The 17,622-nt window shown below is 41.3% G+C and overlaps 1 protein-coding gene across 2 annotated transcripts in view; it reads right to left on the reverse strand.

The window, feature by feature from the left end:
• UTP20 (UTP20 small subunit processome component) overlaps positions 1–17,622 on the reverse strand; it is a 61,463-nt gene that overhangs the window by 28,485 nt on the left and 15,356 nt on the right. For both annotated transcript variants that reach the window (XM_080971987.1, XM_080971986.1), the window contains exons 14-30: positions 17,362–17,450; positions 17,007–17,112; positions 16,326–16,476; positions 15,808–15,870; positions 14,946–15,104; positions 13,603–13,679; positions 12,510–12,589; positions 11,420–11,663; positions 9,754–9,972; positions 7,865–7,955; positions 7,066–7,151; positions 6,491–6,616; positions 5,645–5,811; positions 4,240–4,448; positions 2,275–2,418; positions 1,010–1,089; positions 89–315 (exon numbers count right to left, since the gene is read on the reverse strand). In XM_080971987.1, coding sequence (XP_080828113.1) covers positions 89–315; positions 1,010–1,089; positions 2,275–2,418; positions 4,240–4,448; positions 5,645–5,811; positions 6,491–6,616; positions 7,066–7,151; positions 7,865–7,955; positions 9,754–9,972; positions 11,420–11,663; positions 12,510–12,589; positions 13,603–13,679; positions 14,946–15,104; positions 15,808–15,870; positions 16,326–16,476; positions 17,007–17,112; positions 17,362–17,450 — 2,318 coding nt within the window. The remainder of the gene's footprint in view (positions 1–88; positions 316–1,009; positions 1,090–2,274; positions 2,419–4,239; positions 4,449–5,644; positions 5,812–6,490; positions 6,617–7,065; positions 7,152–7,864; positions 7,956–9,753; positions 9,973–11,419; positions 11,664–12,509; positions 12,590–13,602; positions 13,680–14,945; positions 15,105–15,807; positions 15,871–16,325; positions 16,477–17,006; positions 17,113–17,361; positions 17,451–17,622) is intronic.

Raw genomic sequence — 17,622 nt, forward strand, 5'->3', positions numbered from 1 at the left:
GTTTCTATTTCTAGCACACAAGCAAAATGGAACAAGCAGTTTCGAAAATATTCACTTGCAATAGATTCGGGCGCCTAACCACCCGTACCTTCTGTCGTTTCATCAACTTCTTGGAAGACACAATCTGTCACTGTCAAGCTGCAAATATCGTCATCGGGCTCCAAGTCAGGAGTGTTTAGAAGACTGTCAGCCACGTCCATCACAACACCAGCCGTTGCCTCACACAAGCTTTTGGCCGAAAGCAGAGCAAACACATTGGATAACACATCATATTCTGGATGTCCTGGCATTTGCTTGGCCAGCAAAGGGAAATACCTGAGGGAAAGGCAACAAACAGGCAGAAAAATACTGATGTAGCAATATCTAACTCTAGCAAAATGACTAGTGACAACATTATAATGAAGCTCCCAACAGGTAAGGCCTAAGTCAGTGATCCAGAAAAAGGATCCAGCAGACTCTTCTCATGTTCAAAAGCTGGGGAGTGAGGAGTAGAGATGCCCCTTTCACAAGTTTGAAGGAATGTTCCATAAGGTCACAGTAGGAACCAAAGCAGGTGAAACTCCAGAATTGTCCTTGTTATGTTTCTCTTACGTTCCTACAACTCCCAGCCTTTTTCTTCTTCTTCACTGTTCAGAGTCTCAAAAATTGTCAAAAGGAGGAGGAGGACAACAACCGGTGGAGGTGAGTATTTCAGGGCCTGAAACATTTGCAGAGAACATGCCCCTTGCCCCATTCCAAGTCAGCCCTAATGCTAACTTGAAAATGAAAATGTCAAGAGGATACCATCATCAATTTACCAGTATATAAATTGTGTTAAATAAACAAGATGTGTGCTTATCATTGTACCTGTGTATATGGTCCCTATAAACAACCAACATAAACTTTAGATTAAAAGTGCAGCTGACTTATATATATATACACATAGATACATATATACACACACACCTGAGTAGCAGTATAGTAAAGTTATACCACGATCCATTGTTTCATTAAGAAGAAAGTAATTTACCTGGGGCTTCTGCTCCATATGTGAATGATTTTGAGTAAGAGAGTAGGAGAATATTGGCTCTCAGAGGCCAACCTGAGGATCTGAGGGAACAAAACAGGAGAAAATAAAATCGGGGCAAAATATTGAGGCTGTCTTGGTAGAGATGTTTGCAAAAGAAGAAGCATTAGTATACTCACGATTTGCTTCTGAAGGAACAATTTACTGTTTGCATTTATCTTCCTTTCACCACAACACTAAGAGCTAAGCCAGGTATTTCTGCCTCCACTAACATCAAGAACAAAACTGCTAATGATGAGTGGAGCCATAAATTTTGCCGTTATGGCTTCTCTACACCCACCACAGCTAAGGCAGTCTAGCATTAAAGGGACCATCTCCAAGTACCTGAGACAGGTAGACTAGTGAAGAAAGGTTATAGTCTGAAGGAACCATCATTTTTTCCTGTTACATACTTAGAGGTGAGCCAGCACATGCTCACAGGAGACTTCTTCCTAGTTTTATCTAAAAAGAAGTATCCAATATTTGCTTTATGTTTCATTATATTTGTGAGGCTTGACCAAAGAGTTACTGCAGTGTAGATGGGTGACAGCTTCCACGACCTTAAGACTGTTGTGGCATGAGAGGGCTCCTGTCATGCATGGCAGATCTGTTCCCACTCCCTTGGACCTCAGGCAGTAGGTCTAGCTGTTGTGGCATGCACACTGCCACAGTATGGTAACAGAGAGAGAGACGAGTGGCGAGTGCCACTCCCAACAAAGTTTCTCCCAACAAAGTTTCTCCCAACAAAGATGTGGCATTGACTTAGGAACATGATAATCTCACCCAACAAAATTGAAACTTTACATTTGTCAACTATAAACATGATGTCACATTCAAGTTTTGTGGAGATGATATAGACAAAAGCCTTTAAATTCAATAAAACTCATGCTGATTATGAAAGGACAAACCCAGTTTACATTGTACTTGGATTAAATTTACATACTTCTGGACTGTAGCTTGAGTGGATACACTGATTATTATTAATAATAATAATAATAATAATAATAATAATAATAATAATTTATACCCTGCCCACCTGGCTGGGTTTTCCCAGCCACTCTAATAAAATTAGATATTTTGTTCCTAGCATGCCCTCTGTCCTTTGACCCAAATACCGCTTTCGCTCCAAAGCAAGTCATTTGTGCAGTTTGGAAGATGCCAGAGGACACTTGAGACATGTGCCTAAGTAAAGGAAAGCAAGCAACTCTCCACCTTCACGCTGCCCTTACCTGGGGCCAAACCACCGCATGAAAAACTGCATCAATCTCTTCCACACTAAAGTTGTACGTTTTGAAGTCAGAGAAAAAGTCTGCTATAAGTTTAAGTCCAAGCCGCCTCAAATTTTTCAGTGGGTTAATTAATTTGAGTTGAATCTGCAAAACAAATCATAACAATCCTGTGAGGGTCTTTTTTCTTCTTCTTCTTAAGCAAAACATTTAAAGGGCAGTTATTCTTTACCACCTAAGATTTAAAAGACTAGTTACTGAATGTGTCCTCTGAACTGCAAGCAGTACCCATATGTCTGCATTGCCTCTGTCCGAGTTACACTAATGCTGCATGTCTCTGGAGTATTAATGTAAATTTATATAAAGAACTTTAATCCAAAGATCACAGAATGGTTTATAACGTAAGAGCACAAAAGAAATAATAGCCCAAAAAAACCCCAATACATTTTTAAAGTCCATAGATATATTGCACAGCAAATAAAGATATTGAGATCTGTTTGCATAGCACGAGAGCAAAAAGCAAGCATGCTGGAGATGACAAGCCCACCTAGGGCCAGCCTGAAAGCTAGGCGGTGTGAGATAGCTGCCTCAAGCAGCAGGTGCTGAAAGTGGAGACCACCATGAGTACGAATGTAAGATTCAACAGCCAGCCTGGCTAGTTTCTCTATGTGAGATCTGCATGGCGAGGAAGCATCTTAACCTCAAGTGGCAATTTGTTGCCAGCCCTGTGTCCACAAGAAAAAAAAATCTACCCCAAATGAGAACTGTAGGAAATAGTAACCCCACACCTCCATTTATAACTATACAAAGTTAACATTTAACACAGACAGTAGTATTAGTAGGCAATAAATGACTAATGTGTTTTGAAAAAGACCCAGTAGAATATAAATGAGGCTCTTAATTGGCATTTATTTCCTCACTAGATAATGAAGTGTTAAATTAAGTTTAACAAATGGCAACGCTGAAAAAAATATTTGTGAAGCCTGGAGTTACTGAATTACAGCTTTTCGTCTCAAGAGTTAGTGAATAACTTCATGTGCAAAACTAATTACCATGAACTTCAGCAACACTGCTGTCAAAATGATTGCTTTGAGCTCAGTCTGAAAGTCTGCATGTCCATGGAGCGCAATATTGTACATCAGATCTTGCACTGTGACTTTTCTGGGTGTTGCTCTTTTTGAACTTCCTGGCTACAACAAGCCAAACTATAGTCTGATGTCAAAAAGCAACATGCAGGTGCACATTACTCAAAAATTCCCATGGTAATCCTTTCCCACTCCTGCTGCCATCATGCTGTGGCTGAAATAAACCAGAGTTTGGCTTGTTGCACTGGCCAGACCCAGTCTCATGGTATGTTTCTCTCCAAACAAGCCACACGTATTAAGCCCAAAATAAACCTTGGTTACAAACCACAAGCCCAGCTTCAAATGACACAAGCCAAACTCCGGCTTGTTTTGTACACAACAGGGCAGCAGCAGGAGCAGTGAAGGAGAACTGGAATTTTATACCTCTCTCCTCAATTGCATTTAAGGACAAATGAAATCCTTTCATATTCTTTTAGTTTGGAGGGAGGTAAAATACAGGATTGCCCTCTCTCTCATGAATATTTGATTTATATTTGGAACCACCGGTATGGGCAACTGGAACAGAATAGGGTGATTTATGGTTTCGTTTACGAGCAAGTGGAATTTAAATTAGCTTTACATGCAGATTATTTATTACTCTTAACTAGTATTTATGTCAGAATTAATAACAACTGATAGAATTTTAAGGTATACAATTAATTGGTTAAAATCTGCATTAATGCCAGTGGACGTCAAAGCATAAAAGACTAAGCGTGGTCAGAGAAAATCGTTCATGAGGAACTCTCCTTGGTCCTGAAATGAGCAACGTGCCTTGCTCTATCATGCCCCATGGGCTTCTCATCAGAAACAGAACAGAACGCATACACAGGAGCAAATTTCTCACCTTTTCCCGTTCCTGAAGAATGTGGGATACTGTTGCCATCATGCAAAGTAAAATCTGCAAAATCTCGGGCAGGTACTGGCTGATCAGATGCCCCATGTTTTTCAGTACTACTTCCAGGCTGTTGAAAAGGCTATGCTGCCGACCCAGAGGCAAGACTCGAGATAAATCGAGTTCTTCCACTGCTTGGAGCACTGCAGAGAGGCAATCTCCTACCAAAAGCAAAAAGGAGAAGTGGGGTGGGTGGGAGGTGGCAACAATAGTATCATCTTGGTAATAATGCTACAGAGATTGAAGGTACTGTTCAGTTTTGGTAGGTGCATTTCAAGATGGACTATCCCACTCCTAAAGATACAGAAATTAGCAAATCAATAATGCCTAGGCTTCTGTTGCAATGCTATACCCAATTTTAAGAAGCAAATTCTAGGGAAAAGCAGCAGAAGCAACATATGGTTTAGAGGGCAAAAATTAGAATGACCCCTTAATGGATGTGTTTTGCCCTTGGGAGCTAAATCCCACTAAACATAGTGCTGCTTACACTCAAGTAAGCATTTAGAGTATTGCACTTTAAGAGATTTTTGGTGTTCACAAACAAGATGAAGAACTAATGTTCCCCACTATTACTAAATGTAAAAATAGGGTCACAAGGAATGTTCAGTGGCAAAAAAAACACACTTAAGACAAAAGAGATCACAGTTCAATGTAATGCAGACTCTATATGTAAAAGGTAAAGGTAAAGGACCCCTGGACAGTTAAGTCCAGTCAAAGGTGACTATAGGGTTGCAGCGCTCATCTCACTTTCAGGCAGAGGGAGTTGGTGTTTGTCCACAGACAGCTTGACTAAACTGCTTCTGGTGCAATGGAACACCGTGATGAAAACCAGAGCGCACGGAAACTCCGTTTACCTTCTCACCGCAGCAGTACCTATTTATCTACTTGCACTAGTGTGCTTTTGAACTCCTAGGCTGGCAGAAGCTGAGACGGAGCAAAGCGAACTCATCCCATTGCAAAGATTTGAACCGGATTAAAATATTCTCAAGAACCACCCAAAACAAATATTGCAAATAAATCAGCTGCCCGAGGAATCATCTCCCAATTTCCCCCCTAATTTTCCAATCAAAATCAGCAATCCATTCTCCTTAAAACTCTCAATCCAACTCTCAAAGCTGCTTCATTATCACGCATGATGCCCAGATACATGGTTTTAACACTGAAGCAAGTTAGACATGCAACAAAACACTGTATTTTACAGTTCAGGCTATAAGCTACAAAGAAGCAACAAAATATTGCAGTGTATCGTCACCTAGCGTACTCCTTTACTATTGGGCCCTTCCTAGCTTCAATCCTGTTGGGCTCTTACTAGCCACGTTCGCCATTAGATAAAAAGTTTCTCGTGTACAAGCCATACCATTGCCAAAGTGCTTCACAGGCTCAAATAGTAGATCCAGGAACATCCTAATCTCTTCAGGCAGTGAGCCAGCAAGGAATCTCAATACAATAGCCATGCGTGTCCCAGCGGCTGACTTCCCCTGTGTTTTGCTTCCAGTTTTATTTCTCATCCGTCCATACAGAATCCTTCCAATACCAAAAATAAAGTTATTATTATTTTCACAGGTTACCAGCCTGCATACAGAAGACTTGGTCCATTGGACCTGTTGACCTTTTCTTTTCTTACATAGAAAAGAACTATTACACAGACTTAGAGAATGCTTCCAAGTTGCCAGAATTGCAATCATAATTTTGGCTGCAAAATGAGAGCTATCATAACCCACATGCTCCCGCCATTTAGTTTTGATTTTTTGCCTGTCCTACCCTCCCAGCAACCCTGTGAGGTAAGTGAGACCAGCTGGTGATGACTGGCCCAAGGCTACCCAATGAACTTCATGACAGACTTGGTATTTGAATCCAGACCTCCCTAGCCCTAGTTCGGGACACCACTTTGGCTCCCAACCAAGATAATTACTGACGCAATTTCCCAGTGACTTGATTGGAAAGTTTCTTAACCATTTGGAAGAACTCCAATGAATAAGGACTCACTTAACTTACAGAAGACAGTTTTCCACACACACACAAAAAGTGGCTTAAGTAACCCATAGAGTATTTGGAATTCACAGTGAAACCTGAGAAGCAGGTCAAAAAATCCAACCATCTTCCTGTTGAAGTAGGCCCATACATTGTCATATTTCATTTGTAAAGACCCATAAGGAACCTATACAGACTTGATTTCTAAGTTAATATACAGAAGCGCCTTAACCTCATTAGAACAGGAACAAGCACTGGCCGGTGCAGTGCCTTTACTGTGGTGTTTTCTTCAGAAATGCTGAAATGAACTATTTCTTCCTTAAAGCTCTTGTCTTCCAGCAGCCGTTCCAAGTTCTCTCTGTAAGTAGATAATGCAAGATTAAGAAAAAGATTCTCTACGCAATATCTTAGAAAACAAAGGCACAGATCCTAGAAACAAATTATGTTTATGCTTGGCGAAGAGAGCGCCTGTCAAGAACATGCATGTGTGAACACTTACGCACCATTTGCTCTGGCCATGATATATTCTTCCTATATGATGGCTGAAGCAAAACAAACAGCCAAACCAAACTGAGGATGCAATCTAGCGAGAGTTCCTCCATCAACTGGAGGCATCCATTAACGCAACAGGGATGGAAAGAATTCCCAGCAACTCCTCCCCTGCCCTTCTTGCATCACTCTGTCTCCCCACCAGCTCCAGAGGATTGAGGAACCCTTGGAGCAGAATTTGGGGAGCTAAGAGGGAGGAGCTAATGTCTTCCATCAGCAGAGCAATATCCACTGAATCCCACCCATAGAACTTCTTACCGGTATGGCAGTAAGTGTGGATGCTTGTAAGTCATGATACAGTCAAGAGCTACTTTTTGCACACTCTGGTCTTGATGAGACAGCAGCTGAAGATAATGTTTTAGAAGAAATAAGTCAGAAGAAAGCACACATAGGCCAGATTCCAACTTATATTGCTTTAGTAAATCCCCTCTCCCCATAGGCTTTTATTTTTCTGAGATTTATCTTGTGCCCAGTCACACTTCATCCCTTTGGCTGGCCTGACAAAGAGGAACAGGACAGGAGAGCGGTAAACAAAGCTGCCTGCAGTCATTTGCCTTAATTTTGCAAGATGCTTAAGAGGTTTATTCTACAATCAAGCAGTATGTAATATTTGTGCAATAAATAAATAATAAAATACATGATTATTGGGGAGCAGCCCCTCCACAAACACAGTAAGAAAATTTGAGAAGCCCTGGCCTTACACAGAGATACTAAACAGAACACAATTTCCACTAATCCTTAACATTGTCCATCATTCCAATTGTAGGAATTTAACTCTGTTAAAAAGCTTAAGAAACTCATTTATTCAGAATTTTTCAAGAAGAACAACAGAAAGACAGTTTAGTAGCAAACATTGGTGCAGGTTAATCAGGGATGACGTCCACAATACCACATTGGCAAACTTAACTGCTTCAAAAGATAACATATATTTTGCACAAGCATGCAAAAGGGATAAATAGCAAGTTCTACCAAAACATTTTGAAATTGGCATGGTCCTTGCAGGACAACAACTACACACACATCTAAACAAAATTAAAAAGAAGCTCAGAAGTTTCACCTGAGTGTATATTTCATTCAATTTTGCTTCTAAATACAATGCACGTGGATTTGAAAATTGGGCAAACAGTTGCAAGTGGGTGATGAGCTGTCTGAAAAACAAATTGGAACACAGAAGTTAACAGCAGAAAGCAATTGTTCTGAGTCATCATTAAAAAATTTGATTTTCGGTAATGATTTAAAAGAAAAAGAAGTAAGTCTACTGAAGCATGTTCAAAGGCTGTTGAAAGCTGATAAAAACCAGGGTTTTCAACACAAGTGTATCACTCAGAAGCTCATCTTCCCTTTGCTGAAAGGAGGAAGAGGAGAATTTGGGAGAGAAGTTGTAATAAGTCATCCTAGTGATAAAAAGTAGGCAGAATTGATCCAAATCCCCAGCTTCTAGCCATTCACAAATTGACTCAGCTTCTCATACTATCCTCACCCAATGATCTTTACTTCTTCACACATCACAATAAACCATGGTTTGCGGCTTACCATGGTTTACCATGATCAAGCAATATGGTTGTGTACACCACCAATCTTTCCTGCTTCACTCATCCCCTGGCACAAGAGGAACAACTAGGAAACCACTGTTAAGTTGGCCTCCTGTTACATCCAAGTACATGGCAACTTCCAGTTAGCCTTAAACCATGGCTTGTTGCTGACATGGATTGTGGCCAGTCCCAGGTTCAGATGGAATGTAAAGTCAAGCTAAATTGTGGCTTCCTGGTTAATTTCTTCTGCTCCCACCAAAGGAGGAGTGGAACAGGACCTATTAGACAGTGTGCAACAGTGTAAAACCATGAGCCAGAAATCATGCTTATCATGATGAGTGAACACAGCCTGAATCTAAAGAATATGCACGTCATAGAAAAATTGTTATGTTTATATAATGCTATGGCTGCATACATTTGCTCTGCAACTGAGGCACAACCTTTAGAGCTAAATAGCAGCAAGTTAATTATGAAGACTTACTACTTGTGAGGCCGTTACTTTGTGTAACAGGCCATTTTCTCAAGGATAGAACAGCCCCTCAAGAGTACAGGAGTTGGTTGTCTCTGTCATAAACCTGCCACAATCTATGTGCACCAGAAAGTAAAGAATTTATGCTCTAAAGTTAAACAATAGTGGAAGGACACTGACAGAGAAATGACCCTGGGGTCAACCTTCACTAAAGATTCATTAACACTTGGCCCATAAATCTTTTACTTCTTGAGTTACTGATATAGGTATTTTAAAAATTCCATTGAGGAACAAGAATTTTTGAGGCTGGAGTTCTGTCACAATCAAGAACAGCATTACACACACACACGGACTCTCTCAATCCTGGCCTACAATTCTCAACAGAAAATCATAGAATCAAAGAATTGTAGTGTTGGAAGGGACCCTGGGAATCATCTAGTCCAACCCCCTGCAATGCAGGAATATGCAGCTGTCCCTTACGGGGATCAAACCTGCAACCTTGGTGTTATCAGCACCATGCTCTAACCAACAAATGCAGAATTTTAGCACTACAGCAATGACCAGCCAGAACCAACCATGATTTGCGATCTTTCCATCACTGAAAGAGCTTTTGTTCTTTGTTTCATAGCGTGATTAGTATGTTCTCTTGTTACATAAGAGGTGGGGATCTTTTTATAGTTTGTGGGCCATATTATGGAGCTGTTTGAAAGCCCTCTGGAAGCAGCCTTGGACTGCCCCTTTCAACCTTCAATTTTTGATGGGCCATTCATGGGGGAGCAAGAACCACAAGTCAAATTACATTCAAAAGCGATCTTCTTCACCTTACACGTACACTATGTAGAGGAATATAAGTTTCACCACCCCAGCCCTCCTCTTCCCAACCTGATCTTCTCCAATATTTGTGGGACAGAAAGTTTTCCTTCCCTGTAACTAGGTAAAGCTTACTTTGATGCAGCTCTTCTAGTCTTCTTTTTTGGCATCTCTTCCATCACTGGCTCTTCAGAAGTCTCCTTCTCTTCCTCATTCTCATCCTCATCCTTCTCATCATCTTTCATGGTTGTTGCATCTCCTTCCATGGTGAGGTCTTGTTTTACACTGCTACTGCTTTTCTTTCTAAGGTCTTGTGCTGGAGCTACTAGTGAATCTGCAGGATAGTATTCGTTGCTGTAAAAAGAAAAGCAAGAAAACAAAAAAGGGATGGGCTAGAACAGGGGTCAGCAATCTAAGGCCCATGGGCCAGAAGCGGCCCGTGGAGGTCGTTTGACTGGCCCATGAGCCGCCCCTGAACTGAGTTGCCCGCTCGCGCGCCGCACTAAACTGGCGCAGCATGGCACAGGGATTCGCTTCTTCAGTGCCGGAAATCGCATCTGCGCACATGCAGATGCTGAAAATCGCGGGCACGCTTGCTCACACACACACACACACACACACACACACACAATCCGGCCCACAGAGAGATCTCCGCGGGACCGATCCAGCCCAGGCAAGATAAACCTTGCCACCCCCTGGGCTAGAACTCCTGCAGCCTGTTTCTAGATAGGCCTTCCTGCCTTTTGCCTCTCTCTTTTCGATTTATTCAAATGCCTCGGTAAAAATATATATTTCATGTTGTGATTACCTCACACGTCCCTCTCCTTAAGTCTCCACACAGGCTCCCTGTTATTTTATGCCCCAACCTCAAGCTCCTACTACTTATATTTAATACTGACATTTAGCTACCTCAACTAGAGCCAGGGCTTTTTCGGCTGTGGCTCCGATCTGGTGGAGCACTCTGTCACAAGAGACCAGGGCCCTGCGGGACTTGACATCTTTCCGCAGGGCCTGCAAGACAGAGCTGTTCCACCAGGCCTTTGGCCAGGGCACAGCCTGACTCCCTCCCTCGGCAATCTTCGCGGAGCTCTGGCCCAATGGTTGCCAGTGGCTTGAATTAATTAATTTTATAACGAATGATTTTAGACTGTTGTTTATGCTGTACTTTTGTACTGTTTTATTGTTGTTAGCCGCCCTGAGCCCGGCTTCGGCTGGGGAGGGCAGGATATAAATAAAATTTATTATTTATTATTATTATTATAGCCTCTTTCTAGAAGTTGTTTGCCTGGTGGCGCAGAGCCACAGTGTTTATTTTCCAGATGGTGTGTTGCTGCCACTCGCCCACTGACCTCTCACCATCATGTCTTCCATTAAGTGGTAGCAAAACACCTGTTGGGGAGCTAGTGTTGCAGCTCCTCCCAACCAGGTAGGCCCTGTTTGTCTGTCTGTCTCTCATCAACTCATGGAAGTTACTAGAACCTTCTATTTTCTGTTGTTCTATTCTTTCCTCTGCCTGGAATGCCCTCCCAAACCACCTCCCTTTTCTCCAACCATTTTTATTACCAGAAATTATGTGCAGATCATGGCTAGGGCTAAGGCAATTTCTTGCTAAGTTTTGAGAATTATTAGTGTACATACACACACACCCCCATGCACACTCACACAAACGCACATGTCTGCACACAAATATAAAGCGATCCCTGAAGTTGTCTTAAAAATTACACAGGTACTTTCGATAGCATTTAAAACCAGTACTCAAAAATTATTCCCTCTCTGGCCCACCCTCGGTGAAAATACTCACGTAATAAACCTTAAGAGAAGTGGAGAGAGTTCTCTAGACCTGGGCTCCACTCTGTCCGGAAATTTTGACATTGCCTTCCAAAGCAACAGCCTAAAATTCGCGTGATCTGTCCTCTCACTGCAGCATGTCTGACATTTCAGCTGCTCAATATACAAAGTTCTGGCGTCTCTTCCATGGATTTCTTCTCCTTGAGCATCCATAATGTCCCACTGATCTTCTTCCAGCTCATTATGTAGCTCTCTCTCTAGCGAAAAAGCAAAAATAAAATTATATTTTATTACTCTTTAGAAGCTTCTGATCATGTATTAGTACAAGGCCTTAAGTTCTATTTACTGTTTTGAAGGCACTGCAGCTAATACAGTACCCCGCTGCTCTTGGAGGGTATGTCATTAAAAAGTGAGAGAACAGATTTATTAGAAAATGTTCCAACAAGCTGATGCAGGTATAGTTAAGACAAGTGGAGCCTAGGGCTGGGCGATGTTGGATTTTTAACAACGCAGAGTATCACCAGCCAAACATCACGGTTTGGCGATATACCATGATGTTTTAAAAAGCTGCATTGGCCCCAGCCGGCAAGATGCCAGGTGAAACTGCAGCAGCTCTTATCGTGGGAGCTGAGGCACTTTCACCCCAGCACCTCACAAGCTGTGGCCCCTTGAGAGACCCACAGCTTTTCACCCCATGTATAAAGCTTGCTGAATGTCTTCAAGCACACATAACATTTGTATAGAGCAGAGGTAGCTATCATGGTCTCCTCCAGGTGCTGTGGGACTACCATCAGCATGGCCAATGGTCAAGGAAGGAAAAGCCTTGCTCCCTCCACTGCATGTAGCCTCTCTATGCCTTGAAGTTGGACGAGTGAAAACCACTAGTTTCTTTTCTTAGGAAGAACAAAAGCAGCAAAAGGAAGAGAGGAAACAACTTTGAGACACTTGAACACCTCCCATTCTGGGGCTGAGAATGGAGTGGGAGACGAGAGAGAAAAAAACTCTCCTGAACTGTATGAAGTAAAAAACCCCTAGACTTAGTTCATGAGCAGCTCTGATCTTGGCTTGACTATTATGAAGCCATTAAAGTTGCTTTCTCTTACCAGCATAAATGACGGCCTTTTCCAAATGTTTGAAGTAAACTTTCCAAAACTGTTTGTTTTCCATTTCATTTGCATGAGAGCTAATTTAAAAAAAATAAAGGGAGGGATGTAAAATTGGGCAACTTCAGCCTATAAACTAAAACTACAAATACTACTAGCATAAAGGAAGAAAAATAATACCAGTCAACTAGGAGTTGGCAAAGAAAGTATATAGCACTGCATTTCTAAGCTGGGCATAGACGAGAGAGCTGTTGATCCCTCCTCTGTGCCCAGCATAGAAACCAAAGTACTCCATTACTCCTCTGCCGGCCCACTCACTCCCCAGCATGGAATATCATGCACTACTGCTTGCAGATCTTGGTCAGCTAGGTCTACCAAGATAGTGCATAAAAACAAGGCTGTCCTATTTGGTTCACTGACACTATTAAGGATCTACAGCTTTCTGATATTAGTTGACAGGGCTTCCTTCTGGTCATGTGAGAATCCAAAAGTGCTTTGCAAAATGTTTGCAAAGCAGAAGACTAAATCTTGTAAATCAAGCAGTGGCCCTTTAGATGTTGATAGGCCCCAACTCCCTTCAGTCCTGGCCAGCATAGCCAATGGTCAGGGATGATGCGAGCTGGAGTCAAACAAAATCTGGAAGGCCAGAGGTCTCCTATTCCTGTCATAAATATACACTCCTATACGGGATAGCCATTCTCTTCATTATATGGGAAGCCTGGAATCAAATTTTAACTCAGCCATTGCTTTACTAGTGGGCTTCAACAGCCCATTCTGCTTCAGGTTCAGTTAATAATGTGTAAAATGAGAACATTGCATACTTATATTTATGAACAAGATAAAGAAATGTTTTGCACTATAAGCCTTAGGAAGCAGGGAGGACATTTTCTAAAATAAGGAATGAATTTGACCCAAATGCATGAAGATGCAAACCATTCACTTTTAAAACAGGACATTCAGCAATCCAACCAGAAATATGCCTTGCAATTAATTTAATTTCCCCACCTATCAAAATACACATAGAAATCTCACCCAGATCTATTTTATTTGTTTATACAGTTTTTATTATTCAGGAGTGGGAGGAAATACTTACGCTATAAGCTCAATCACAGGAACCCACAACGGATTGAAGTTGATATAAAGCATTCCCAGTAAATACCGAAGAGGCACCTAGGATAATATTTCAATATGGGTTTTTTTTGTATCTTTAAACCATCGTTAATACATTTATTAGTGGTACTTATTCTCACAAAACCAAACATTTCCATTTAACATTTACAATCTGTTAATTTACCTGGTCCCTGTAAAAGTTCTAGTAACTCAATTGTTCTAGTAAATCAAAAAGTTTCCTCTCATTCTACTGTGACTAAGGAGAAAAAGCCTCAGAATATTAAGACTGGAGCAATATCAATGGCCTGCTTCACTGAAATGGTTTCCCAAAACACATTCCCTTGTGTTTTGTAACAATATGTAAATGAATTATCCGTCTCTTCCTACAGCAGTGGGTGACAAAGTTCTTTAGGATGCCACTGCAAAGAAGGAAAAGCATGAACTGGCCTTCAATAGGTGCTCGGTGCATGGAGACGCACTAGGTGTATTTTCGATTCCCCTCCACACATAGAACAAACACACAAAGAGGGATTGGAATCATTCTGTCTTTTCAAAAAGAAAAATAGTACATACGGTGAAAACAGGCTGCAAGTACATAGGTTTGCACTAGCCATTGGGAATTCTATTGCATCAGGTTTCCTGGCTGCACATGTAATTGTGCAAGTTCCTCTGAAAATGTGTGGAAGTCAGAGGGTGGGGTCCAGGAGACCTTGCTTCCCCCCTCCATGAATTACATCTAAGATCTAGTGAAGCACTGCATCAAACCCACCCCTTGTAGTCTGTGCAATATACAGACCCTCCCTCTGCAAGCCTCTGGCCAGTTATGACTCCTGGTATTATACTAATGGACTAAAGACAACATTTGGGACAGATCAGAAAGACAAGCTAATATTTTACAAATGCAAAAAGTAGACTTGGAGAACAGTAAAGGGAAACCAGTTTTTCTTCAAAAGGAAAACAAAAGAGAACCCTCTTCAGCTGTAAAAGCACAGCTGCTAACAGAAACAAATCTCCCTTAATAGTTTTCATTTGTTTAGCAACAGCCAATTCAGAAATATAATTCACTGCCCACAGTTTTACATAGACAGGGACTCCCCCATGTTCTTAAACAAAGGAGAAAAATAGGGCCACCTTTGTTCTGTGCATGACACGCAGGACCTGGATCTCAGCCACTACAGCTAATTTCTTTCTTGAAACCAGTTATCAAAACGCCCACATGTTGTTAAGCCTATTATGATGAAGTACAAAAGGAAACTCAGTCTGTACGTGACCTTGTTTAGCAAGAAGGGAAAAGCTGTAGCATGTCCTTCAAGAATGACATTTTACCTCCTGTAAAGGTCCCGCAGGGGTCAGGGATTGGACTGCATCATGCCTCAGCTTCCTTAGGTGGAGCAGTTTCTCACGATAATCATTGATGCTTGCTGGCACAAGTTCAGCTTGAAGCAATATGGCAAATACAGACTGAAGCTCCCCCACGCCCATATCCTTAACAAAAGCAAAAGAAACAGCTGGTGTTACAAGATTTATGTAAAACAAAGCTTCGTGGAATCTTACAAGTTCCCTCACAGCTGTTAGAAGTCAGCTGAGGATCAAATATACTGTATTCACTCGAATTTAATGTGCACCATTTTTGGCCAAATTACGCTGCAAAAATTAGGCTGTGCATTAGATTTGATGGCGCATTAGATTTGACTGCAAGCTTAAAAAACACTGCTTACATAGCAAATACTTTTTTGGTTTCAAGGTTTTGAACATTGAAGTGCGCATTAGATTTGATGGTGCATTAAGATTCACATAAATATGGTATCAAAAAATGTACAGCAAAAACGGCAAGACAGTAAGAAAACAACAACACACCCAGCGACTGAGCTGTAGTGACACCAAATAATCATTTTCAGCCAGGAAAAATACACCACTCCTCATTTAAATTCAAGACATTCCTATTCACAACCACTCCCCTCCAAAAAGACAAATGTCTAAAACTCTTATGTTTCTCCTACACTTTTGCATAACTAACTAAGCCCTCAGTAAGCAGAAGATCTAAAGCTTAAATTACCTAGAAAAGAAGAGCCTCACAACAACATTCAATGAATTATGTAATAGTAAAACAATACAATGTTTTATCTCCCAGTGAAATCTTAGCTACTTGGGCAGCACCCGGACAGCATTATTTTACATGAAATATTACCTCACTCCCCACAGGAAGCTGGACATCGAAATGATTTAAAATCCTTATTGTCAACAGTCGTACCTATCAAAGGGGAAATCAGATTTCATTACATTATTCATGCTGCAAAATCAGGTATAATGAAAAGGATGCAACTGAAAGGTATTAATTTATCATTTATTTACATAAAGTATTTTGCTCCTACTCCTTAGCCAAGAATAAGCTCCCAAAACAACTTACAAATATCTTACAAACATCTTTTAGCCTTAAAATCTAAAACATGTGGCACATAAGTAAAGGAGATTGAGGGGGGAGGAGGAAAAAAGCGAACTCGTTTTCTTTGAATGACCAGCTGAAATGGAAGTTCATTGAGAAGAGGAGCCTAAATCGGCTGGTCTCTCAGCTGAGGGGATGGAGAAGCCTGCAGTCCTATGACAGACGCTCCCTGACCAGCTTCTTCATTAAGGAATTCTACCTCAATAGTAACTGTTTGGAAACACAATGCATTCAGCAAGAAACTGTTAGAAAATAAATGTTACCTTGGATACACTGCTTGAAATATTGGCTTGTAATTTTAAAAGCAATTCCATCAGACTCTCTTGGGACAGATGTTTATAGTACCCACACAATGCCAATCTTGTACAATAGAGATCAGCCAACAGCAAGGCAGATGGGTCTGAAGGAAATGCCCTGGGGAAAAGAGGCACGTTACTATCAGTCAATATATAATTAAATACAGTGGTACCCCTAGTTGCGTTCACCTCTGGTAACGTATCCTTCAGGATACATACGTGGCAAACCTGGAAGTATTTTTCCGGGTTTTGTAGCGCACGCATGAGCAGAAGCATTCTATGCACCGCGCGCATGCACAGAAGCGCTAAACCGCGCTGCGCACATGCGCAGAAGCAGCACCTCCGGTTGAGAATTCCTCAGGATGCGGCCGGACCTCCAGAACGGATCCTGTTTGCAACCAGAGGTACCACTGTATAAGCAAAAATGGATGAGAAGTAAAATATTAATACTTAACGTGTGTGTTATTTGTCTTTAACCTGAAGCAAACTGTTGATCTGGCAATATGGTTAGAAATACCTCAACCCAATGATTACTACTGGCCAATGCATGCACTCTAAACTTTGGAAAACACAGCATTAAACAAGCACACACAAGCCCAACATATTGCTCCGTATATAAAAGGCAAACTCCATCTCCCCATTACATACATCAACAAAGTCTTTATGCGTTCCACTGGTAACAGATCTAGAATTTCCAAGGATTCTGCTAAACTAAGCAGTGTGCTCACAGCTTGGCAGACCACAAACAGGCTTCCTGGGAAAACAAAACAGGAATAAGTTATATATTAATCCATACTTTATGACTACACCCTTGGGGAGCGCTTTAATTTTAGAAAGTCTATACAAAATGCAAAAGACTGGCTGCTTTCCCGTGTAGTGCTAAATAATGGTTTGGTGCACCATGAACAAGCTGCAATGAGCTGCAGAGATCGGTTTCACTTTCAAAGAATGCTGGTTTTACCGACCATTGCAGAATAATGAGAAATTACTTTAAACAGCTCACCTTTGCAAGGCTGTCCTGTCTCAAGAGCAGTGAAGAGATACTCAGCGTAACCTTTAACTTCTGGTAGGATTTTCTCTTTGACAAGCGGCCTGTTAAATACAGAGATACAAACTTAACACAGCTGCAGTGAAGTGTAGAAGACAAAATCTAGAAAAAGTTGCGCATCCTTAAGCACTAATTAAATAAAAGAAAAATGCTATGTGTGTTTACTCAGAAGCAAGTCTCAAGTCTCACTAACTTCAATGGAATTTACTTCCACAT

This window comes from Podarcis pityusensis (genome assembly GCF_964106645.2).
Source record: "Podarcis pityusensis genome assembly, chromosome: 10".
NCBI lineage: Eukaryota > Metazoa > Chordata > Lepidosauria > Squamata > Lacertidae > Podarcis > Podarcis pityusensis.